We start from the raw sequence: 26,631 nt of genomic DNA, 5'->3' as shown, positions 1-26,631 counted from the left end.
GGGGTTAAGTGACTTGCCCAGGGTCACACAGCTAGTAAGTGTTAAGTGTCTGAGGCCGGATTTGAAATCAGGTCCTCCTGAATCCAGGGCCGGTGCTCTATCCACTGCACCACCTAGCTGCCCCGAAATACGGAATATCTTAAATGGCTATAATGAGAAAGTATGTTAATCTTATACAAGAGAAATGGTAAATACATAGAAATACATCATAAAGTCCGGTGCTATTTCTACGGAACTGACAGGAGACCGACAGCGCTGGGGCAGCAAAGTTGTGAAATGGATACAGAGTTGCTGGAGTCAGAAGACCTAAGTTCAAACCTTCCCTCAAACACTTAGGCAGCAGTGGGACTTGGGCAGGGCGGGCAGGGGATGGTACCAGGCGCCAGGATGCTGGGGTGGGGCTCTGAGGTAACCAAGGTTACCGAGAGCTCCAAGGGAGAACTTGTGAGAAGAGGAAGCGAGGGGGAGGGGCCAAGAAAGGGAGTGGGGCAGAAAGGCCTGGGGTAACGCCTACCCAACCCCGGAGCCTGAGAAGAGATGACCACAGTCGTGGGGTGGGTGGGTGTATTTGTGGTGGGAATCAAAACCCTGAAACCTGCGGGGGATGGAGGGCGGAAGACTTCTCCTGCTGAGTAACCCTGGTAAATCAGTTCACCCCACTGGACTTCGGTTTCCTCTTTTATAAAATGGGGAGGTTGGACTCTGGACCTTTAAGATTCTTGACAGATCTAGACCTTTGACTCTAGGAGAAAGGTGGGGGTCCGGGTTCCTTTAACCGGCCGCCTCCGCACTCCGCTCATAGGGTCCCCACCCCGGTGACTCAGGCTGCGTGACCCGGTCGCGTTACTTTACTCTCCGCCCTCTTCAGGTGGAGCGGCTTCCGCTGCGGGAAGTAGTCCCCGCTCGGAGGCTAGGATCAGTCCGGAAGCAGCCTCGAGCCTTCGGGAGCCGGTAGGTTTCGGGAAGCGGCCAGGGCGCAGCCTATCTCCGGAAGAGGGCGTGGCCTATTCCGGCTAGGGTGCAGCCCATCCCCGAAAGGCAGTGGGGCCTATCCCCGGCGGTGGGGCGTGGCATATCCCTTGGAAAGGGCGTAATGTAGCCTTCGAAAGGGGGCGTGGCCACCCCGCCCCCGCGGATCCTTCCGCTTGCGCCAGTGGGACTGTGAGGCCGAGCGAGCCGCCATTTTGGACCCTGGGCTCCCGCTGCCGCTGTCCCCACCGCTGCCGCCGCTGTCTCCCGTCCGCTGTCGGGCCGGTGAGTGTGCGGTCCCGGGCCTGCAGCGTTGCGCTCTCCTCCCGTTGTTCCCAGAGACAACGAAGAAAGGAGGCCCCGAAGTCGGGGGCCTGCGGGGAGGGAGCGGTCAGGGCCGAGGTCAGTCGGGGCCGGCGGCGGCCCAGGGATGCGGGCATCGGTCCGTCTGGCCGTCCGACCGGCCTTGAAGCTTGGCGGGGTTGGGCCCGAGCTCCCGGGGAGCCTCACCCTTATCCGCGGAAGAGAAAGGCCCGGGCGCCTTTGTTTCGGGATGAGTTTTCCTCTTCAGCGGCAGCCTCTCTCGGGTCACTGGAGACGCGCCCACGCGTGCCCCACCGAGGGGCTTCTTTCCCACTGGGATGGAAAGGGGCAGGGGAGACGCTAGGGGCACAAGCTAAACCACGAGTAGGGGGGTTGGGAAAGAAACACTACGTTACACGAGTCGGGGCGTGGGCCTCGCCCGGCTTGCCACGGCTTGGGGGGGTTGGAGAAGAAATCACTAAGTGCCTCGGGTCGGGGGTGTGGGCCTCACGCCCTGCCAGGAGGAGGGGGCGGAATACCACTGCGGGCCACTCAGGTTGGGGCGAGCCTTACCTTGTTTGTGCCACGGATCCCTTGGTCAACAGTCTGATGAAGCCCGTGGACTCCTTCTCAGAATCGTGTTTTTTTTTTTTAAGTGAGACATTTGGGGTTAAGTGACTTGCCCAGGGTCATACAGCTAGTACGTGTTAAGTTTCTGAGACCGGATTTGAACTCAGGTACTCCTGACTCCAGGGCCGGTGCTCTATCCACTTCGCCACTTAGCTGTCCCTCAGAATCGTGTTTTAAAGCATGGAATGGACTACTTAAGCTTATAAAGGAAACCGGTTTTTCTGAAATACACATACAGATAGATACATTATACTGAAATACATCACCGAGAAGTTAATACGCCCTAGGTTAAGACGCCCTGCTCTGTTCTGTGGGCATCGTTCGATGCCCTGTGCAGTACGAATAAAACCCCTCATCCTTAAAATTACCGCTGTTGGGTCAGTGTCCATTTTCAATTGTTTTCTTTTACCATAAACTTAAAAACTTAGCAGTTGATGGAAAAATTTAGTATCGAAATAGAAATCTCCACTACCCTTCTCAAAACATGTTAGGGCAGGGACTGGGCCTGTGATTTCATAGGTAAGGGTGTTCTTGGATGAACACCCTTTACCAATTCAGGCTTGTCTTTGCAACTTTGCAAAGGTTCTTAACTTGGGGTTTTTAAACTTTAAAAAAAAAATCATGTTGGTAATTATATTTCAATGTAATTGGTTTTCCATGTCATCCTGTGCATTTTGGTTTGTGCATTAAAAAACATCTGAGAAGGGATCCATAATGAAAAATGGTTAAGAACCCTTGTCTGTAAGAGGAATGAACTTGGCCTGGGTCTGACAGCCCCTATTCTGCAGAGGCAGGGCTTGAACCCAAGTGTTTGTGACTGAGGGTTTGTCCTTTGTATTAGTATAGTTTGTGATCTGGTCTGCTAGGCACCTTTCTTTCGTCCTTCTCGCTCTCTCTCTCTCTTTTTTATAATTGGTTTTTTGTTTTGTTTGGACAGTGAAGGTTAAGTGACTTGTCCAGGGTCACACAGTGTCAAGTGTCTCATGCTGGATTTGAACTCAGGTCCCTCCTGAATCCAGCGGTGGTGCTTTATCCACTGCGCCACCTAGCTGCACTTGTTTCCTTTTTAAAAATTGTTTCCTTTGAGATTCTTGTCCTTTTGGTCCTCCAGGTAAATTCATTAATATTTTCCTAGACGTATAAAATAATAATTTTTCAATCACTTGGCTGACATGACACTGAATAAGTAAGTTCATTTTAGGTAGTGTTTATGCATGCTGGCTCTCTTTAAAGGTGTAAAATCTAGAGCTGTTTTTAGCAGTGGTGTTTTTAAGGCATCTGTGTTTATAAATCAATATTTTAACGATTTAATATAAACACATAATTTTTGAAAACTTGGTTAATTTTCACTGTACTCATAGCCTCTGATAGCAGTGCTTTTGGTGAATTGCAGATAGCACATAATCAGAGATATACAAAATAATTCAATGAAGAATGTTATAAAACACCAATTTTAAAATTACTTAGCTTTAAGAACATTTTGAATTTTAAAAGTTTTAAAGTTTTCAATGGAATCGGGAATTGTATTTCTCTGTTACTCAGTTTTCTTCCAGTTGAATCTGGTTTTAGACATAAAACAATGTTTAATTTGGGTCCTGCTGCTTTTGAAACAGACTGGATCAAGCCATTATTGTGTGCTTTATATATAGGTCTATATTAGGAGTATACAGAATTTGCTGTGCGAATACTTTACAGTGAAGTAAAACTACTCATTTTAGTACTATTTAATAAGGAAGTTCTAAGTTCATGATAAGTATGTTTGTAGTCTTTATTGCTCCACCTAGATTTCCATAATGGCAGTTGTAAAGTTGTCTTGGACAGCAGGATGTATTTTTTTAATGTTTGTATCATATACCTCTCAGGAGGCAGCTTAGGTGACTCAATAAATTGACGACTGAGACCTGAGTTCAAATCCTGCCTTAGATACTAGCTGTGTGACCCTTGGCAAGTCACTTAACCTCTATTTGTCTGTCTACTGGAGGAGAAAATGGGAAACCCACTCCAGTATCTTTGCCAAGAAAACCCCACGGACAGTACTATGGGGTTGTGAATAGTCAGACATGACTGAACAACAACAGCCACAGGTGTCCTCATAAATCTTTCATTTTGACCAACATAATAATTGCAACCTGAGTCTGTTTGGAGATAATGTAAAAACTGAATCTTGATTATGTGAATGTCACATGGTTCATGATTAAAAAAAAAAAAGGTTTGGTCATCAAAGTTTGTATTGTCGTTTATGGTGTGGTATAAGAGTAAACTATTCTGTTACCAAGATTTCTGTTAGTTAAGTCTGGTAATTAACACGTCCTCAAATCAGATGACATTGATTATCCTGAGGAATATTGTAGGGTGGCTTCTTAATCACCAAAGAAAGCTCAGGATAATTTGTGTTGTTTATTTTGTTGTATCCTAATTCTTTAAAAATTGACAGTCTCTATTATTCTTTTTTCTTTCTTTTTTTCTTTTCTTTTTTTTTTTTTTTTGGTAGGGCAATGAGGGTTAAGTGACTTGCCCAGGGTCACACAGCTAGTAAGTGTCAAGTGTCTGAGGCCAGATTTGAACTCAGGTCCTCCTGAATCCAGGGCCAGTGTTTTATCTACTGCGCCACATAGCTGCCCCCCCCCCCCCCCCCCCCCGTCTCTATTATTATATGTGGCACTTGCTTTATGCCAGGTGCTATCCTAAGGACTATTTTATGGATCAGTAATGCTTAGAATCTTCCACTATCTTCTTCCATCAAGTTTTTCAAATGAGTTTGTGTTCTAAACTACCATTGCATGTGCCTACCAAGGTTTTCTGTTTGCAAAGGAGATCAGTTATGTGCTGCTTGAGCCATTTTTCTGGGCACTTTTGAATTCATTGTGGCAGTTGATTTGTTTTGTTTTTTGGCCGGGCATTGGGGGTTAAGTGACTTGCCCAGGGTCACACAGCTAGTAAGTGTCAAGTGTCTGAGGCTGGATTTGAACTCAGGTCCTCCTGAATTCAGGGCCAGTGTTTTATCCACTGTGCCACCTAACTGCCCTGGCAGTTGATTTTTAATGGTTAAACTTCCATAGGAAATGTTGACAATCCACATTGATGTTTTTTCTTCCAGTTATTTTTCAAATTTATACTGATAGCTTGTTTAAAATTGTACACAATATAGATTCATCTTTCTCAGTTTGTCTGTAAAATTTGGGAGAATAAGTGATCTCTAAGATAATTTTCCATTTTAAAGTTATGTTCTAAATTCTAGTTTCCATCACTAAATTTATTTATTTATTTAGGTGAGGCAATTGGGGTTAAGTGACTTGCCCAGGAGTCATTGACTTGCCCAGGGTCACTCAGCTAGTAAGTGTCAAGTGTCTGAGGCCGGATTTGAACTCAGGTCCTCCTGAATCCAGGGCCGGTGCTCTATCCACTGCGACATTTAGCTGCCTCCATTGCTAAATTTATGAGGAGCTTTAAGACGTAGTATGGGATGTAGAGAGTAGATTACCTACATAAGCATAGCATATTGATGCCCCCAAAATGCACATTAATACTCATTAGCTATAATAGTTATTAATAGTTAATTGTTATAACATTTCCTGGAAGTACTGTAATTAGCCAAAAGGCAAACATTTGCCTCTTACATATTATCTATGTAAATACAGATGTATGTGTATATGTTTACATTTATATGATTTCATTTATAGCTGCTTTTCAGCTGCTATTTTATTAACATGAATTTGTATAATCCTGAATATAAGCCGTATACATAATTTTGTTTTTGATTCATTCAGAATAATCTCGTGTAGTATTAGGTATCTCCTTTGCTTCCTTCATTAAGTTAGAACACAGGTTTCAGAATCCTTTGAATGAGGTTAACATACTAAATTGTAATCCATTACCATTAGTTCATTATCCCCTCTCCCCATTGGTTCATTTCTATCACAAATAAAATGACAGGTTGTTGGATAATATTAATTTGATAAATGATTAAAATAGCAAATGAAAAGTAAATAACTTTGTTCCTGAGGGAGGTTTCTCTTGAGAATGTTACTCAGAGTTTTAGGAAAATGGAATTTTCCAAAGCCAACCTTCCATAAATTCTACCTAACCAACCTCACTCAGGTCACTGAGTCTTTGTTGGAATAACAGAGGAATGAATGCTCAACCAAGAATGCCTTTCTGTATTTCATGTCTTTAGCAATTTGTAGTATTCAGTAATTTGTAGTATTCAGTATTTGTGTATTCAGTAATTAAACAGCAATTTCTGGATAGTATTCTCAAAGTAAATCTCATTCCATCCACTACTGCTAGTAAGCAGTGAGAATGGATTTATCAGTGTTTATGACACAATAAAAACTGGATTAACAGGAACTCAATTTCTTGAGTTTCCTTCCAGCATTTTAGCTTTAGGTGGAAGAAACAGGTCACAGGAAAACAAGCTATAATCCAGTTGTTACTTTTAAAAGCTACTTCCAAGGGAAATCTTGGGGTCAGTATACATTAGCTAAGCATCCCAAACTCTCTACATGAGATTGTTAAAATATTCTATTAAAAACTTTGATTCATTCACTAAGCTAGCCAGGCCCTGTCTTGGGTGCTGGGCATACAGGGACAAGAGATGAAACCATCCGTGCTTGCAGAAAGCTTTCATTCTAATGTGGGAGACCACATGGACATATGCATATACAGCATGGCTGCAACAGAGAGTTTGTGGGGGAGTTATATTTAATCAACCTGGAAAATATGCAGGAGCCAGATTAGGAAGCACTGTAGACATCAAACAGAGGAGTTTTTATTTTATCCTAAACAGGGAGTCATTGAGACCTGTGCTTTGGGCGTCTCAGTTTGGCACCTGTGTGGAGGGTGGATTGGAAAAGGGAGAGTGGATAGGAAGAACAGTTAGAAAGCTATTTCTTAATAGTTCAGGCAGTAGGCAGGAAGGGTGGTCATAGTATGAATGGAGGAAAGGGATTGAACTTAAGGGTGTCTGAGAATGAGTTGGGTTGATGGCTGACTGCAAGAATGGTGGTACCCTGGACAGAAATAGGGGAGTTAGGATGAAATAGGAGGTTTTAGGGAGAGATAGTTTTGTTTTGGACGTAGCGAGTTTGAGATGCTTATGGAATAGCAATGCAGGATTTAGGACCTGAATGAGTTGAGAGCTGAATATGTATGAGAATCTGAACGCCAGCTACTTAGGTGACCCAGAGTAGATAAACCCCTGGCCCATAAATCAGGAGGACCAGAGTTCAAATCTGGCCTCAGACACTTACTGGCTGTGTGACCCTGGGCAAGTCACTTAATCCCAGTTGCCTCAGACATCCAGGGCCATCTCTACTCATCCTGATCTATATCTTTCCATTGGACTCAGATAGCTCTGGAGGAGACTGAGGCTAGTGACTTTGCACAGCCCTGCCTCACTTAAATCCAGTTCATTATAAGCCATCACCCTGATGTCATGGTCCTCTTCAAGAAGGAAGGACCAAACAACAACAGCTTAGAAATTAACCTGTGGGAGCTGCTGGCAAGGTGGGACACAGATGGTTTTTCCAGTGTGACTGACAATCAACTGGATGTCATAATAACACTAGGATGAAAGAGAATTTAGAAGAAGGGCTGCAGAGAGATTAAGAATGATGAAGATAAAGAAATGCCATTAGATATTGCAGTAAAAGGATCTTTAGTGACCTTGGAGAGAAGGATTTCAATCTGGGTTGGGTACAGAAGCCACGTTATGTTACGATTAAAAATTTGAGAGACCTAATTTCTGGGTAATTTAATCATTTTATTAATAAAGCCAGTAGGTAATGAAAGGATGGCCATTTGGCTGTCTCCCCAAAGACTATCATGGGGCTCACAGCTTATATACCCTTGAAACAGCAGGTGGTTCATTAAACAGCAATCAAATCTAATTGGTTGTAGGCTATATTAAAATGAAGGACTATACCAGTCTACCTATAATTTTAGGCTATCGATTCAGAGAATGTATACCCTTTTCAGTGAGTGGGCTGAGTGATCCCTGGATGGAGAATTGCTATCTATATAAAAGGATGTATTTCTACCCAAGCTTGAGTAGAACACAGATTAAATTCCTTGCATGTTTGGGTGGGAACTGACCAAGGTGAAGAGAGTTAAGTACAATCCAGTCTTTCTGGAAAAACTGAAGGACTTTTGTAAAAAAAAGAGGGAAATCTCTCTAAGATATCAGTTGTTAATAATGATTTCTCACAATTAGAATGGATTGAGAAGTGGTGGAAGGCCTAAAAAAGGCAATGAATATAGGCAACTTTTTCTGGGAGATTGGCTGCAAAGTCAAGTCAATAAGCATTTATTAAGTGCTTACTGTGTGATAGGCACTGTGAAAGGGAGAGGGTGTGATAGGGGAATAACATAAGAGGGGAGTAGGTTAAGTGCAGAATTTTTTGTGTGTCTATGAAGGTTGGGTGGGTTGGTGGGGGGCATCTGGGCACTTTTTAAGGCAGGCAGGTAGGAAGCTGTGTTAAGCTAAAGAGAGAAAGGGATAATGATTTTATGGAAAGGCAGAATGCCATTGGTAATTAGGGCAACTTCAACTGCTCAATTTGGAGTAAAGGAGGAAAGTATAGGTAATGTTTCTGAAGTGATTGCTTACTATTATTTATTCAGTTACATTTAAATTAAAACAGTCCCTGCCTTGGAGGAGATCTTAATTAAATGGGGGAGATTACAATCAACCAAATTGGTGCAAACTAGCTACATGCAGATGTGAGGGACAGAATTTGATATACGGAGTGTTAATTGGGTGACTCACCAGAATATTGGGGTCCCGGAAATATGAGGGACCTTTAGGTTCATCCTCCCCTCTGAACTGCCCTTTTTAGATATTTCTCCTAGGCCAAGAAGAAAGGAGCCTTACAGATTTAATTCACAAAAGGATCAGATTTTATTACTTGGGAATTAATTAAACAGCAAAGGTGAAACTAATAAAAATCAAAGATAAGGAAATAGGAAAAAAATACAGATAAATACTCTTAACTCTAAATTTAGCCTATGCAGTCCCCAGATCGTTTTCAATTAAGCTAATTCAAAGGAAATTGGGGTTCTCTGTTGTTCACTCACCAAAACCTGGAAAGTCTACAGTTGTTCGCGCTGCCGGAAGGGGAGAGGCCAGAGAGTGAGAGAGAGAGAGAGAGAGAGCTTGAGTTCTGGAAGAACCTCTGCTTCCCTTCAGGGAGCGTTCAATCTTTCCTCCCCCAAAAGGGAAGGTCCTTCAAAAACTGCCTATGGAGAATTCTCCTTCCGACCTTAGTAGCATATGTAACTTCAGGGTGGGCCAGGTGTGGCCCCTCCCAAACGAGTCAGCTAAAACGCCAATAATAATTTTTACCACACAGGATAAATAAGAGATAATTAACAGAGGTGAGGCACCGGGATTAAGAGGAGTTGGGAAAGGCTTCCTGTAGAAAGTGGGATTTTAGCCGGGCCTCAAAGGAAGCCAGGAGTCTGCAGTGAGGAACAGGAACATTCCAGGCATAGGAAACAGCCAGAGAAAATGACCAAAGCTGTTTGTGAAACAACGAGGAGGCCAGTGTCACAAGACCAAAGCGTAGTGGCAGCATGTAACTTGTAAGAAGACTGGAAAAGCAGGGAGAACTATGTTATGGAGGGGCTTGAATGCCAGAGGGTTTTTGTATTTGATGCTGGAGGCCATAGGGAGCCACTGGAGTTTACTGAGTAGGGAAGTGACCTGGTCACTTTTAGGAAGATCAGCTTTGGTAGCTGAATGGAGGGTGGACTGCAGTGCAGAGAAACCTTGAAGCAGGCAGACCAGCAGGCTACTGCAGTAATTCAGGTACGAGGTGACGAGGCCTGCACTAGGGTGATGGCAGTTTTAGAGTGTACACAATTCTTCACAACCAGCTGACATTGAATATGATTGCTTTAAATTATTTTTTCCCATTTGAAAGGTTTGAGGTAGCATCTTAGAGTTATTTTAACTAATAAGACTGTTTTTCAAGTGGTTAGTAATAATTTGGTTTCTCTCTTTAAAATTCTCTGTTTATATCCTTTGACTGGGAGTTACCACTAACTTCTTAATGGTTTTTTATATTTTAGAGGTAACCTATATTCTGGATCTTTCTGACCTACTTACCTCCATCAAAATTCTGATGATTTCATTTTCTCAGAGTCTAGTTCTCTGATAAAGGAATCTTAAAATTGTAATAGATTATTTAGGTATTATTTACATTTTGGTGGAGTCTTGATAATACTTTTACCTAAAGTTTTAGCAGTGAAAACTTTAGACATCCAGGAAAGGCTGGTGAATAAGCTTTTGGGGGGTAATGCCTTTTGTTTTTACAGTAGGGTCAACAAAAACATGTAAGCAGACCACCTCTCCCCATGATGGTGACTGACATTGTATACATAAGGCAGTCTTTTTATGGTTAGCTTGTCCCTGTTGTGTGTCATGTTGGCCCCCCCCCCCCCCAGCCTTAGAGGAGACTGTTTTTTCCTATCAGTTTTCTAGAGTGGTCATTCTGGTTTAGCAGAACTCACTGCTTTTGAGGTTTATCATTTCTCTTATTATACTCATCATAGTGCATATTGTTCTTTTGGTTCTGTTTTCCTCACTGTCTCCTTTCATATAAAGCTTGCCATTTCCCTCTGAATTCTTTATATTCTTGCAAGCACAGTAATATTTTATTTTATTTTTTTTGTGAGGCAGTCAGGGTTAAGTGACTTGCCCAGGGTCACCCAGCTAGTAAGTGTCAAGTGTCTGAGGCTGGATTGGAACTCAGGTCCTCCTGACTCCAGAGCTATCCACTGCTTTACCTAGCTGCCCCTCAAACACAGTAATATTCCATCATGTTCCTATACCACAGTTTGTTCAACCATTTCCCAACCAGTGGACACTGTTGGTTTTCAGGTTGTTGAGGGTTTTTTTTGACCACCACATTGTACTTAAATATTTTATATGTCACATATTTCTTTCTGTTATTGACCTCTTAGGGTTATGTTATATCAGGCAGTCACTTCTCTACCAGAGACTAATCTTTGTGACTAGATCTTTGATTAGGGTGTTCCCCTTAATAGATTGAATTCACTTAGTGGTATAGGTTGATCAAAAATGTGATCAAAAATGATCACATCAGCAGGTATAGGAATCCATTGTTGGGGAGCTATAAATTGGTTGGCTGTCCTGGAAAGCAGTTTAGAACTGCCCCAAAAGTCATTCAGCTATGTATACCCTTTGACCCAGCGATACCATTACTAGGCATATACCTCAAAGTGGAAAAGGATTGATTTATACAAGAATACAGCTTTTTTTTCATGGCAAAGAACTGGAAAGTAAGATGATGCACATCACCTGGAGAATAACCGTATAACTTCTGTTACATGAATGTAATAGCATACTAGCTGATATGATGAAAGAGACAGTTTTCAGAGAAATCTGGGAAGGCATGGGTCTGGGTTCGAGCTCTTAGGACAGTGTAAGTTGGTAGGCTACATGCTCACTGAGAGACAACATGGTGCTGGGGCTTTTCTGCTTGTGTTACTGCCACGTGGTCAATCCTTTACTAATATTCAGTATTAATTAATAGTAAATACTTACTGCCATAAAGAATGCAATAGCCATTATCATAGAAATAGCCATTAATACGTAGTAGTAATAATTTTATAAAGTACAGTCTAGCCCCAATAATTTAGAAAACACCTGTATTCTATGTAAGCATGTTTTCTCTTCCTGGTAGAATTGGAGCTCTTTTGAGCCCAGGGACTGTCTCCCTTTTATTATTCATTTATTATTTTTTTTTTGGCAAGGCAGTCAGGGTTAAGGGACTTGCCCAGGGTCACACAGCTAGTAAGTGTTAAGTGTCTGAGGCCGAATTTGAACTCAGATCCTCCTGAATCCAGGGCCCGTGCTCTATCCACTGTGCCACCTAGCTGCCCCCAGTGTTCTAATCTTGATGATTATGTTCTTTCTCTGAAGTCTGGTAGCTTTTGTTAGTTTGTGTGGTTAATTCTCACTTTGCCTATCTTTTTTAATATTCTGTAGTTAGACAAAATGGGATTTGCATGGGCTTTCCTTTTTTTGCAGGATGGAGGGGAATGGGGCTTGGTTACCTGTCATTGGAATAAATCATCATAATTATCTATAGCAACCCAAAACAAAGCTTTCAGAAAATCTTTTTAAAATGTCCTGCATTTACCTTATTGGTCTGAACAGAAGTGGCACCTTTTTCCTTGTCTCCCCCTTTGTACACACACTCAATAGGCTTATATAAAACATGAGTGTGACCAACAACCCTTGTTATTATTAGTATAATGTATCATCAAATAACATTTCAGATATGACAGTAGGAAACATAGAAGATATAGATACAGCCTGTGACATGTTCTGTTACAGTAGACACCATAAACATAACCTTAGCCAAAATTTTTACCTTAATGATGTGTCGATAGCCTTTTTATATATAACTTCTTGACATAAAAATTGAATTGGAGCAATTGTGTATTGAAAAAAGTATTAATTTTTGACTGTCCATTATTGTGTTAAAATCAGTCTACCTATAATCTTTCTGGAGGCAGTGTACCCTCGGGACAAGCAGTAGACTCAAAGCTCTAGTAGCCTTGGCTTCTGTTCCCACCTCTGCTTTTAACTTGATGGATGGTCTTGAGCTTTAATTTCACTGTAAAATGTAAAGTTCTTTAATTTTGTGAGTCAGTTTGTAATTATTTTAACTAGTATTCGACTTTCTGACCAGGCAGCCAACCTCTAAAAGTAACTTCTTATAACTCTTGTATTCTCTCTACAGGAAATATAAATCATGCTGGGCTCTGGGTTCAAGGCTGAACGCTTAAGAGTCAACTTGCGCCTGGTGATAAATCGCCTCAAACTGCTAGAGAAGAAGAAAAGTGAGTACTTTGGCGCGGCATTTCCTTTGATTTCCCCTTTCCCAAGTTTGTCAGTGGGTCCTGGCTGTGCTCTTCAGATAGGCACCCCAGTCATTTTGCTTGCAGGTTTTGATATTAGAGAAATATAAGAAATGTGTAACAAATGTATTAGGTGTGTTACTGAATCTCTTTGAGTTTTAGATTGTATGAATGAACAACAAAGACAACTTAAAACATAGCATTTTTTTAAAAAGCAGTCAACCAAACAACAAGCAAATGCCTATTTGCTGTGTATGTGCTGGGTCCTGTGCTAGGTCCTGGACAGAGACCAAAATGGATTACAGGACTCCCAAGTTCTTCCCCAGACCGGAGATTCACACTGTATCTAGTTCTAGTTCCTTAGAGGCAGCTGCATCTAGAGGGTAGGCCTGAAGTCTGGAAGACCTGAATTTAAATCCAGCTGTAGACACTAGTATGATCCTGGGCAAGTCACTTAACTTGTATCCATCTCAGTTTCCTCATCTGCAAAATGGGGCTGTTGTGAAAATAAAATCAGATATTGATAAAATGCTTAAAAACCTTAAAGGTGTGTGTCTGTATGAAAAGAAATACTTACTATTATTGTTGTTATCAAAAGTAATCTTACTAATGCAAAGGTTTCTATCAAGTAAATGTAAAATATGCTAATGTAGTGATTGGAAATTCAAGTGCATGTGAAGTCTGAAGCTCATAGGATTAGTCCCTTTTCTAATGTTAACGCTTGTGACAGAGTTTAGAATTATTTGACACTAGAAAGTTACTCTTTTGGTTTAAGTTCAAGAAAATCACTTTAAAGCATCATCTTTTTCATATTCCCATTCTCCCTTATTTTCTCTTCTTTTCCTATTCACCCTTTCCCTTCACTTTCCACCTATACAGGGAGATCACTGGCATGTACAATATAAATAAACCTTTCCATTTATAACTCTTAAATAATTATGTTGATTTTTTAAAAATCAATTTTAGGGGGCAGCTAGGTGGCACAATGGATAAGGCACTAGCCCTGAGTTCAAACCCAGCCTCAGACACTTACTAGCTGTGTGACCCTGGGCAAGTCACTTAAACCCCATTGCTCTGCAAAAAAAAAAAAAATCAATTTTAGTGGTATTGAATTTTTCCTGTTAGTTATCTCTATTGCCCTCATTTATTCCTCCTTTATTCACAATTTTCTTAATGTAAGTTGGGGTAACCTTTCTTCACTAGATACTAATGAGTCAAATTTTGGATCTTAATGGATAGCAATCCAAGTGCATGTGATACTCATTGACAGTATTATTGTACTTTAGCTATGGCAAAGATTATTGTTTTGTAAATCTGTTAACTTAATTTTTGTTCGTGAGCACACAGAATTCAAACAACTCAATATTACCATGCAAAATAAATGAAGAAAAGATTAAAAAAAAGTAATCTTACTAAAGAAAAGGGATAAATGAAAAACCTTAAGTAAGCTTTTTGGGAGTGTTGAGCTAACCTAGAAAAATGACTTTTCTGCAGGTCTTCTGTTCGGAATTTTATAGCATAGACAGCTAGAGGCAGGACCTCTTCCTTATGATAGAAAAGTTTGTTATCAATGTGTAAAGAATATATATGGTTTATGTTGCAGCGGAACTAGCCCAGAAGGCAAGGAAGGAGATCGCAGATTATCTAGCAGCTGGGAAAGATGAACGGGCTCGGATCCGTGTGGAGCATATCATTCGAGAAGATTACCTTGTTGAAGCCATGGAGATATTAGAACTCTACTGTGACTTACTCTTAGCCCGATTTGGCCTGATCCAGTCTATGAAGTAAGACATACTAAGCACTGGGATTTTGGCAGGAATGGGCGAATGGGTTTTGTCTTGTGTGGTTATGTGGGGAAGCTGGCATGATGTTATTATCTTTTATTTGTAGTCTTATAGACTGATCCAGGCTGAAGTAGGCAAAACTAGGGCATTCTTTTTTTTTTTTTTAAATTAAGTGAGGCAATTGGCGTTAAGTGACTTGCCCAGTGTCACACAGCTAGTAAATGTTAAGTGTCTGAGGCTGGATTTGAACTCAGTTACTCCTGATTCCAGGGCTGGTGCTCTATCCGTGGCACCACCTAGCTGGCCCCAAAACTAGGGCATTCTTAAGAAACAGAAGAGAGTGAAGTTTCAAAGTTTAGATCACTGAGTTACTGGGGTTTTTTCATTTTTACATTTTCTTAGAGAACTCGATTCTGGTCTGGCTGAATCTGTGTCCACATTGATCTGGGCTGCGCCTCGACTTCAGTCTGAAGTGGCTGAGCTGAAAATAGTAAGTACAGTTAATTTCAGTAACTTTTGTAATGAAGACAACCATCTAGGTGCTGACTGCCTGGGTTTAGTTCATATGTGTGGTTGTGGATTATTACAGGGTTTTTTTCTTTTTTTTAGAGTGGGAGGGAAGTTGTGTTTTTTTTTTGTCATACTATTTCTGAAAAAACATTCTTAAGACCTTATTCACAGATTGGTAGAATGTTTAGAACGGAGTAGAGAAGAAAATGAGTTGTTCTTTTCCCCAATTGTTCAGAATCTTTTCTGCATCTTTTCAATGTTCTCTTATTTTCTCTAGGTTGCAGATCAGCTTTGTGCCAAGTATAGCAAGGAATATGGAAAGCTATGTAGGACCAACCAGATTGGAACTGTGAATGACAGGGTAATGAGCATACTTGTGAAAAATAAAAATAAAACAAGCAAGGTGGGCAGGGGATACTTTTTGCCTGCTAGGATTTTAATAGGGTCCCCCGTAAGCCTAAATTAATGTAGAGTTCCACATTTTATTGTAGAAAAGGAGGGAAGGAGAAGGGGGCGGGGGCAGTTTGGGCTTGACAGTTGTTGATAGTGGGTTGACAGTTCAGTCATTCCATCCCTTAGCTTTTTCTGGGCAGTGATATTTGGTGGGCTATGACTTTGGTGGTTTGTTATTTGATCCTAACCCTAAAATGCTCACCTATTTTATTTATCACTGTATTCAACATTTATTTAATAACCTCTTGAAACACCCACTGTGGACAGACCACTGTAGTACACACTGGAGCTACAAAGAGGAAAATGACATCATCCCTGTCCCCAAGGAGCTGACTTGTACTAACTTAACTAACTGATTGGAGAGGGACTAGTGGAGGAGGAAACTGATCCAAGTGTGTCAGCAACTTACATACTTTACTTTTCCCCAGATGGGTGAAGCAGCCAGCATCTTTTAAGGGCCTACTATGTGCCAGTAAGGGTCTAGTCATTGAGAATACATGGACAAAAATGGAATGGTTCTTGGGAGACAGATGTTACTCCATGTGCCCAGGGAAAATGCTAATACCAGCTCTGCTACTAACTTAACTCGTGACTTTAGGAAAATAATTTCTCTTCACTTTGCCCATTTTTCAATTATAAACTGAAAAGACAAAGAACAACTAACTCATTGATTGATTGGTGGTTCCTACCAACTTTGTAATGAACACCAAACACTTTTTGTACTAGCATAGTCATAGGTATCTTGGAATGAAAATGTGCATACATGTTTCCCAAGTAATTTCTATGTGTTTTTTTTTTAAATTTTTCCCCAGCTAATGCACAAATTGAGTGTGGAGGCTCCACCCAAAATTCTGGTAGAGAGATACCTGATTGAAATAGCCAAAAATTACAATGTTCCTTATGAGCCTGACTCTGTTGTCATGGTGAGTACTGTAGATCCATTCAAGGTACAGAGGAGGGTGAGGGTCTCTGAGTAGGACCATTTTCTCCAAGTGACTCTATTCCATTGGATGACTTGTAATGCACGTAGGGGTTAAACCTCTGCTTTTGCAGAGACCAGTGGTCTGTGGGAATAGTAGCAGCAGTAGCTATGTAGCACATGGAGGTTGGCAGAGCACTTGACAAATGTTATTTCATTTGATCCTCACAGCAATCCTAGGAGGTAGCTGCCGTTATTACCCCCATTTAGAGATGAGGAGACTGGAGCAGACAGAGGCTAAGTGATTTGCCTAAGGCCACCCATTGGTCATTGTCTGAGGCCTTCACCCCGGTGAAGGTGTTTTACCTTGGGCTTTTCTGACTTCGACACTATCCACTGAGCCACCGAGCCACCGAGCCACTGAGCTGCTGCTTTGTATGATAGTTACTATTCTTGCCTGTCTCAGTGTTGTGCAGCTCAAGTGAAGTAAATGGCCAAAGAAACCTTTAAAAATTATGAAGTAGTGCAAATCTTAGGTAGAATTATCATCTTAACATAGCTATCCTTTCTGACTCTTAAACGTGGATAGACATTGAGAAATTCATAACGCTCGTGGATTGTGAGATAACCTCCAAGCTTTCTGGGACGATAGTGTCATTATATTGATTCTGCTCTTTCCTTAGGCGGAAGCTCCTCCTGGAGTTGACACAGATCTTATTGATGTTGGATTCACAGAAGATGTGAAAAAAGGTGGGCATGGAAGGGGCGGAGGAGGTGGTGGTGGATTCACAGCACCAGTTGGTCCTGATGGAACAATGCCCATGCCTATGCCCATGCCCATGCCCATGCCATCACCAGGTTCTCCTTTCTCATATCCACCTCCAAAAGGACCGGTAAGTATATATGTGTATGACCTTTTGGCATAAAGTCTTGAGAATAGAATGGGATGTTGTCAAATGTCGACAGTCTGCAGCTGAAGACTGAAGAAGCAAAAATGTCTGGTACTAAGTCTAGTGTAAACTTAGGAAAACAAGATTTACCATTTTGATTAAGGGGCTATCTCTTGGCTCAGTTGTATATCATGAAGCAGTAAAACATAGGGAATACTGACAAAAGAAGTCTGTCTTATATGTCTCCCAACCGTCCTTGGGTCCCATTGTGGAGGGACTTCGTAGCTATTTCCCATGTGGTTGGCAACAAGTCCTCAAGAAAACTTCTGCAGAGAAGGGCTGCTGAAGGGGAGAAGGACTTGGACATGAGAGCCGGGGAGGATGTAGCAACTTCCCTGTGTGTTAGATTCAGTGATTTGGAGTTGAGGCCTCATGCTTATGTCTTTAGGGCCGTTTAGGTATTTTTTCCAATCGGGCCCCTGATTTGTTATGTTTTTGACCCACACATGAAGCCTTTCCTGGTTGCAGACTGAGGCCAGTACTGTACCGATGATGATGCTTTTCTCCTCTTACAGTCGGATTTCAGTGGATTGCCAATTGGGACTTATCAGCCCTTCCCCAATATCCATCCACCTCAGATACCAGCAACTCCCCCAACATATGAATCTGTAAGTGCCTGAGCCTCCTTTTATAAGCAGCAGCTGCAGAGAGAATCTCATGAAGAGGGCAGAGTAATTATCACAGGGAAGGCACCGTTTCATTCAGCCCCTAGTACTAACATAGTTTCTGCTTTGTCACTTTGGTCCTGCTTCATCCCTGCTGGGAAGTGGTGTCTCTCTATGCTTGATCTAGGAACAGGAGGACAGGGTCACTGTAAACTCCTAAGAAAGACCAAGTCAGATGCAGTTAGAACCAACCATTTCTTTGGATCAGACAGACAGAAAAGTATGTGTACCCGATGATGTTTAGTTGTAGAGTTGAAACGCTCCGTATCACTTATTTATCTTCTTAGAAGCCACATAAAGGGACAGCTCTTAGAGCATCAAGCAGCTGTAGCACACTTGAAACAGATTGTCTCCTGGCTTTTTGCTCACCCCATGTCCATTGATAGTGATTTGAAGCATGTTTCTCCCAAATTGTGTTATAGCAGGGAAAAAAAAACAACCCTCAACAACTTGGTTCCTGTGTTGAGGAATCCTTAAAGGGACATGCAGTATGAATGAATCACTGCCTGCTCCTAGGCCTGCATGGCTCCTTTTCTGGCTCTTTTTCCTCTGTGATTGGTACATCCCAGGTTGGGATTTCCCCTTCTTGTTTCTAGCAGTTTTTTCTTGGGCTTTGGCCAGTGCACGTTCTGGAAAATTGCCTTTGATTGTCTGGGGAGAGTTTCCTCTGTCTTCAGTAACATAGAACCTCTAGCCTGGCATGGAGGGATGGAACCCTGGAAAGGCTGTCAGGCTGAGGATTTTCTGGGTTTCTGCTTTTCTCTTAGTTGAACGAGTTTAACTGGGGGAAGGACAGCAGAAGGTTTCTGTGGGTCTGTAGCTCAGCTTCTTTGAGGGCTTAAGAGGCTTTTGTCTGTTGTGAGCAGCTTAACTCGGTGTAATTTTCCCTGCCCAGTAACCTTTTCTGTGTTTCAGGTTGATGATGTTAATGCTGATAAGAATGTTCCTTCTGCACAGGTTGTTGGTAAGTATAGTAAAGTAGCATTTCTCACTCATTTTGTCCCCGAACCTTGAATGTTTATTGAGGTCTTGTGTTTTTATATTAGTCATCATCACAAATGTTTCTCAAATAATACTTGTCATACTGACCTCACAGACATGTGAGGAAAGTACTTTGTGTTCTTCCCTTTAAGCTCTATACAGATGTACCACAGTTAACCCCTAGCATATAGGGCTGGGCACACACTCAATAAATTGTGATTGTTTGACTGAGGAACCGAGGACTTGAGGATTTCTGGATCATTGCTTCCCGATGGAATTTTTTTTTTCTTTCAAAGACTTGGATATGAAAAAACCCTCAAAATAACAAAATCTGATTTGGAAACTATTTTGCAGGGAGAAAATTTACAGAAGAATCCCCACCCCCAACAGAAATATTGACTGAGAAATTCCAGACTAGGATTATCATTTTAAAAATTTGACCATTTTTACAGTTAGTAGCAGTGTAGTTAAAATGAAGGTATAATTGTCAGGGTTTTTCTATGAGCTCTTTTTTTGGGAGGGGGTTGGGGAGAGTCTGGGGCTCTTCATTTTATAGGGAACTTCCAGTAAAGAAGTTCCCTCCCCCGTGTCAATGAGAACCTTTTTTGCAAGTGAAAGTTTTAGGATTGATTTAGAGCCCTGAACCTATCTAGGGTCATCTATCCAGTATGTGTCAATAACAGACTTGAACCCAGGCCTTTTGTAGTTCAGAGTCAGCTCTTTCCCCATTACATATGCTGTTCTATTTCTGAGAGGTCAGATACTTAGCAGCAAACGCAACATCACCAAATGTCACAATTATAAGGGAACTTTAGAAATCATCTGGTCCACCTAAGTAACAACTCCTTTAACAACATTCTCGACTAAAGCCAAAGAAAAGTGACACCAAATTTAGGATTTGCCAAAGGAAAGTTTTAAACTCCAATTAAACTCAGAACATAATTAGAATTGGGGGGGGGAGTGGGAAATACTTCTTAAAAAAAGAACACAGGAAGCTAGGTGGTGAAGTGGATAAAAATCCACTGGCCATGGATTCAGGAGGACCTGAGGTCAAATCCAGCCTCAGACATTTGACACTTACTAGCTTATGTGACTCAGGGAAAGTAAGTCACTTAACCCTCATCGCCGCGCGCCCCCCCCCCCCCCCCCCCCCGAAAAGAACCCAATTAGTATCATTTCCCTCAAGGATTTTAATAATTCCCATATTAAAATTTTAAATGAAGGAAATTTCCTCCATACAGGCTTACAGGTATATCTATGTATGTCTCTTGTCTGAAAAATCAGTCTAGTTAAACTTAAATATTTTCATAAAATAAAAAAGATTTCCAAGTCCTAGTTGATACATAGCAGCATTTGTCACAACAATATTCTAGTGGAGCCCTTTGAAATCTGCCATGTGGTGATTTGACCTATGCAGAAGAGAAATATGAATATAAATCCCATTTTCTGGCTGTCATACCAGACTTTGACCTTCCTTTAAATCCATTCCTTTCCTCATTTACAAAAGGAAACCCCCAAATAGAATTAGACCATAACCAGAAAAATTATTGTTAGTTATTATTACTCTGAAGCATTTAACATAGGATTACATTTTTCTGTGTTTTTATAAAAAGCATATTCCCTAATGGACTTGGGGATGGGCTGGACTGAGTATGTCTATTGTCCGAAAACCATCTTAGCTAAGGTTAGAGGGGCTTATCTGGCCACAAAGTGATGGATTTTTGGGCCATGATGGCTTTTGAAGACCAGTTACCAAGTTGTGGAGTTACCATTTTTGTTGATGGGAGAAGCGACTAGACACACTGATAAATCATAGCTATATGAAGCATGTTTCCACATATGTTTTAATGAAATTAAGCATTTTGGATACAAGGTGGCTGTACGTTTTTAGGGAACACAGAAATGAAATCTTTAATCTATATGGAAGATTCAAACGCTGGGCTTTTGAAGCAGGATAATATAGAAAAAACACTAGGTTGGGACTCAAGAAACTGGGTTCTTACTTCTGCAAGTCACTTCTCTGGGCCTTGGTTTCCTTATTTTTTTTTTTAATGAGCATTAAGTCAGTTGATCATTTCTAGTTTGAACATTCTTTAATTCTATAAATAGAAAGCTTATCAGGCATTTGTAATGCTTTGCTTATTGTAATTAATTAGGTCCTGGCCCCAAGCCAGAAGCTCCTGCAAGACCCTCCTTGAAAACTACAGATACCTTTGACAACTTTGTTTTGCCTGAATTGCCATCTGTCCCCGATACACTACCAACCACATCTGCTGGTGCCAACACCTCAGCATCTGAGGATATTGACTTTGATGATATCTCCCGGAGATTTGAAGAGCTGAAAAAGAAAACATAGACCTTCTTTGACTGTACCACTCCAGGATTTGGGAGTTGGGACTGAACAGCTCTCTTCTTGTAATGAAGATTCCCATAGAATTCTGTTTCCTGTATTAACGAATGCTCTCTTCCTCTTCAACTCTCTTCCTGCTGTACCAAATTTTGCTGCTTTCCAGCTCTTCATGACTTCAGGAGGCTAACTATTGGGGATCCTACAAGAACAATAGAGGAACGACTCCTGCAGGTGTGGGTTGTTCCTTCAAATACACTTTTTCCATCCCCTGTTAGTGTGATTACAGATTTTGTCCTTGGCTGTTATAATTGAAGCAACTCCATAGGGGAACAAAAGGCAAGGGAATACACTGTGGGAGAGTCAAGGTTTGCTGGACCATGGGAAAGAGGGGAATGAGGCTTTTTATCCCTAGGCCTGGGACCCAAACTCAGAAACCCCTTTGTAAAGGGACTAGGGTAAGAAGGGGCAAGGCGAGTATTTCTTACTTCATCAGATAGAAGTGGAGGAGAAGACATGGGAACTGCAGCAAAAGTTGCTGGAAGCTGGGCAGTTTCGTTGCATATATACTACTCCTGGCTACGGGATGCTCTTGCACCTGGATCCAGTTGCACAGATTTTCTGGAAAGTTCATGGCTTCTCTTAGTTGTGCTGGATTCTCAGGGAGCCCTCGGTGGCCTTTTACCACTTTAGTTTGAGTGATGAGTTTCTCTTTCATGAGGAATCAGTGCCAAGGTTTCCTGCTTTTCCCCATAGCACATTCTGTTGAAAGTCGTTTGTCTTTTCTTCTTGAGTGTAACACTGGCACCTGAATGACAGTTTATAGGTGAGGCAGAAAATGCCTCATTGAGGGTTCTGGCTGTCTTAATACAAGCATTCAAATCTGTCTTAGTGAGTGAGCAGGCAAGTCCATTGCGAATAAGGGGAATCTGCTGTTGTTTGAATACTTAAAGATGATTGGAATCTTAAAAAACTGAGTCAGAGAAAACTCTGTTGGTGCCCACATGAAGGTAGTTGTTCTCTGCTTTCCCTGGATAGATGGATGGAGACTGGCATTCTGATTCTTAACTTCTCCTTGGTCCTTTTAGCCAGTGCCACTCTTCCCCAGGGGGAAGGCCTTCTGTATCACTGACGTGACTAGTCTTCTTTTCTGTGTAATGTATCTGTACAGAAGTTTCAAACAGCTTTTCTTTAATTTTTGGATTGATTTGTATCGTGGAGATTAGTAGCTCCTAATAAAGGTAAAGATTCCATGCCCTGTTTTGCTACCACTTGGCCAGAAAGTGAATGTATCAAGAAGGGGCATCAGGAAAGGAGCGCCTCAGTGACTGTCCATAACAAGCGGCCTGTGGAAGTGCACCAGGCAGTCCTGATGCCATTTCTGCAGACCTTTAGCTCTTAGCTATTTTCAGTGTTTTAGATGTTAAAGTTAAATAGTTTGGGGTTGTATTTAATCACAGATAATAACTTTGAGTTATTTCCTGGGTTCATAATCAACTGAACCTCTTGTTAGTGCCTTTGTCTTGCAGAAAAAAAAAATCTGTTTGATATTAAGATCAGTTCTCTCGCCCAGGTTGCATGGAGCTCGGCTTCATCCTGACTTATTTCCCACCAGTCACTTTGTAAATGTTGGCACTTGGATTCTAAACTAGCCATGCAGAAAGAGCGCTGCTAACCTTCTCTACCTCACTGGCAGTGGGACTGACAGACCTCTGAGATTGGTCTGTCCGGGGCCTTTGCTCGCATGCACCTCAGCCACGTCGGTACTTCAGAGAGTGTGGGACTCCACTGCTGAGGTGACTTTAATTCTTCATTGAATCTTACAGAGTTCAGTTTAAAATAAGAATGGGTACATGCATCTGTCATTCCCCAGGCCATGCCATGCAAAAATAAATACCACCGGGATGCTTAACATGAATCAGCCATGATAGGAAAGCCAAGGGTAGGGAATGAGAAAGTCAAGCTGGTTCATTCTCTGAAGCTTCCGTGTTGGTACCTGCTGCTTCTGGGACTGATTGCTCTGGCCATGCTACCTTTTGAGGCCTCTGTATTCCGAACAAGTTGGAGAGTTTTTGCAGCAGAATTTCTGTAAGTGGTGCTTCTTTCTGTGCCTAGTTGTGGAGGAAAGGAGGATAATAGTGAGACAAAACTTGAAACATTGCTAGAGGCAGAGCCAAAGGAACTGTGCTAAGGCAGAACTATGACCTTACTTTGAGGTATTACTGCTATCATTTAACAGTTGAATGCCAGCAGTGTGCATAGAACTTAGTGTTGTCTCGCACATAGGAAAGTGGATCCTCAAGCTCTCCACAGACCAGTAAAGAGCATAGTGGTGCTGAGTATACAACATTCATTCTTTGCTTTAGCGGTATTGAGTCTTCATACAGCTGATGTTTAACTCACCGAGCTGGGGGATTACCCACCATTATGGACTTTCTCTCCTTGCAGAAGGTCAGCATGATTGCAGAAACAAAAAGGTTAACGATCACAAACACTAACAGAACGACACTGGTGATGATCAGGAAGGACCCCAGGACTGGGTCTAGGGTGACAACCTAGAGAGGTAATAGAAACAAAGCCCTGAGCAATATGTGTAAATATTGATGGGGTTTTACTTCTGGTTCCAGAAAACAAAGTAATATATTATTGTTTGGGATTCATTCATAGAAAAAGAGAAGAATTACTGGAAGGGGTTAGAAGAATGCAACAGCTGATTTATTTAAGGGTGGAATGCCATTATATGCTTTATTTAACATAAAAGACTGGATGAATTATAATAAAACTGTAAATTATTTAGCTCCCCTTTTTTATGTAGGTGACCTTAGGAAAAATGTGTCCAAACTCTCTGGGAGGGCATATACATGTTCATTTTTAAGGAATAACAGGATCATGTTCAATGAATAAATACATAAACACTAGAAATAAAACTGTCCATAATATACCCTAAACCTATCACCCAAATAAAAATGTAACAGGTTTTCAAAGGATAACTGTATATATAGCTTTTTATCTTAGCATGGTTCTTTTACTTCTTTAGAGGATTGGTTCATTTTCCCAGAAAAATATTCAGTCCTTTGTCATTCTTCAGTTTTCAGAATTGAGATCATCCATTTCTCTGATTCAGAACCTGACTAGAGCCACATGTATAACATTGTTCGTTCTATTTAATTCCACTTCCCCTGACCATAGAGGTGCAGTTTTCCCTTGCTTTCTGCCGAATCCTACTTCTCTTTTGCTTTTTCAAAAGTCGCTAGGGGATCAAAAATGCCATTAGGCTACAGATCAGATCCCATTGTAAATGCTACCTGTCACTCATTTTTGAAAAGCATTGCATATAGCAGAATTCCAAGACAACCAAAGTCACAGAGTTAGATGTAGTAGGATTTCATGTGTATCTCCAGCTAAGGAGATTTACAAATGTTCTTTACTCTCATGTCCCCTTCAAGTTTCAGAGTTCTAAAGGATTTTAAAACGAATTTGAAGGAGCCAAAAACAGATGTCAGGACAGTATACATGTGATAAAATTCCTATTCTGATTGAATTACTTAAGAGTTTGAGAGATCTGGAACATTACTGGAGGGAGCTACATTCTAGCAGCTAGACATCTTCCTGGTTTTGCCATCTTCCAAGATCAAAGATGCATGGCATCTGTATACCTTCTAACAGTATCTCTTCAGTGTTTATACTCTGAGAGTTAAAAGGGTTCTCTAATTGGAATTGAACTTTAGCCTTTCATTTGGTTTCTTTTCTTTCTTTCTTTTTTTTTTTTTTTTTTGGTGAGGCAGTTGGGGTTAAGTGACTTGCCCAGGGTCACACAGCTAGTAAGTGTCAAGGGTCTGAGGCTGGATTTGAACTCAGGTCCTCCTGAATCCAGGGCCAGCGCTCTATCCACTGTGCCACCTAGCTGCCCCTCATTTGGTTTCTTGTTTATAAGCAACACAAGTATTTGGCCTTTCACTTTTCCTGAAGATAATTCATGTTTCCCTGAAATGAGGATTTGTCAACAACAATAAAGAAATAGTGCAGTTCTTCCTAGAATTGTGTTTAATGGCACTGTTGTGCCTCTTGATAATTTTTAGGTTCTTCCTTTGAGTTGTACATATTCAAAGAGACATTGAGAAAAGGAGTCAGGACTCCTTGCTAAGAGCTTAACAAATATGGGATTTAGGTTTGTGTCTCAGATGTTTAAGAACAATGTCCTTTGACAACTAATTGTGGCAAGGACGAAAAGTAAGGGGGTAAAAATGAGTCCTGTGAGAGTTGTAAGATTTCTAAAAGGAATAATTAACCACTTTAGGATCTGGCTTTTGTGAGCACTATAAAAAACTATAGCAGAGGGTCTCAACTTCTTCTGACCCCAAGCTTAAGGGACGTTTCTCCACTGGGAGTTGTTCCCCTCAGCAGCTCCTTGATAGATGCATGTATTAAGCCAAATGGAATTTAGAGGAGACTATACAGCAAGAGTTCTCACCTCATGGGAATCAAAGATCCCCATCAGAAGACCAACGATGGTTACAGCAGAGTTGAAAAAGGTTCTGTAGTCAGAGATGCTCCATCCAAAAAGAATGTTGAACTGTGTAAGGGAAAATGCCAGTGAGAAGTGGCTGCCTAGTCCAATGTCTCTGCACTTGGAGGGTCAGCTTTGGGAGATGGTCCTAGCAGTGTTGATTTGGTGCTGGAAAGGACTTGCCTCATGGTGTCTGTCTGTAGAACACCTACTGTGTGCTAGGTACTCTTCTAAGCACTTTACAGATAGGATCTTATTAGGTCCTTACAATAACCTTGTGAAGTAGGTGCTCTTATCATCCCCGTCTTTCATTCGAAGGAACTGATGCAGACAGAGGATAAGTGTCTTGCCTGGGGTCAAACAACTACTTAGTGTCTAAGACCGCATTTGACTTTGGGTCTTCCTGACATCAGGCCTAGCCATCTATATCCACTTTGTCACCTTGATGCCTCCAGAGCTCTTTTCTCCGCTCCACTATGCTGCAAACACCCCCCCCCCCCCCCCCCCCCCCCCCGCCAGAAGACCAAAAGAAACTTTGTTTTTCAAGGCTATTTAAAAATGTACCTGGGACAGCTAGGTGGCACAGTAGATAAAGCACCGGCCCTGGTTTCAGGAGGACCTGAGTTCAAATCTGGCCTCAGACGATTGACACTTACTAGCTGTGTGACCCTGGGCAAGTCACTTAACCCCCATTGCCCCACAAGGGAAAAAAATGTACCTAGA

General features: G+C 41.5%; 2 protein-coding genes across 5 annotated transcripts in view; one reads left to right on the top strand and one right to left on the bottom strand.

Annotated features, from left to right (window-relative positions):
- Positions 1–1,130: 1,130 nt before the first annotated feature.
- IST1 (IST1 factor associated with ESCRT-III) lies at positions 1,131–21,678 on the top strand. 4 transcript variants are annotated; one of them, XM_043981686.1, is made up of 10 exons: positions 1,131–1,254; positions 12,675–12,774; positions 14,396–14,576; positions 14,979–15,066; positions 15,364–15,447; positions 16,352–16,462; positions 17,142–17,351; positions 17,924–18,016; positions 19,031–19,037; positions 21,211–21,678. In XM_043981686.1, exons 2-10 carry the CDS (start codon positions 12,687–12,689, stop codon positions 21,408–21,410), a joined length of 1,062 nt encoding a protein of 353 aa, XP_043837621.1. In that variant the 5' UTR covers positions 1,131–1,254; positions 12,675–12,686; the 3' UTR covers positions 21,411–21,678. The 4 variants fall into 4 exon arrangements, with proteins under 4 accessions (XP_043837621.1, XP_043837619.1, XP_043837622.1 ...); XM_043981684.1 differs by having other exon boundaries at positions 18,989–19,037; XM_043981685.1 differs by having other exon boundaries at positions 1,241–1,371; positions 18,989–19,037.
- A 1,681-nt stretch (positions 21,679–23,359) lies between these two features.
- PKD1L3 (polycystin 1 like 3, transient receptor potential channel interacting) overlaps positions 23,360–26,631 on the bottom strand; it is a 67,383-nt gene continuing 64,111 nt past the window's right edge. Inside the window, exons 27-29 of the mRNA XM_043981208.1 lie at positions 25,873–25,974; positions 23,825–23,956; positions 23,360–23,506 (exon numbers count right to left, since the gene is read on the bottom strand). Coding sequence (XP_043837143.1) covers positions 23,360–23,506; positions 23,825–23,956; positions 25,873–25,974 — 381 coding nt within the window. The remainder of the gene's footprint in view (positions 23,507–23,824; positions 23,957–25,872; positions 25,975–26,631) is intronic.

Source organism: Dromiciops gliroides, chromosome 2, assembly GCF_019393635.1.
Source record: "Dromiciops gliroides isolate mDroGli1 chromosome 2, mDroGli1.pri, whole genome shotgun sequence".
Classification (NCBI taxonomy): Eukaryota; Metazoa; Chordata; class Mammalia; order Microbiotheria; family Microbiotheriidae; genus Dromiciops; species Dromiciops gliroides.
This window is presented reverse-complemented; position numbering and strand designations above follow the sequence as displayed.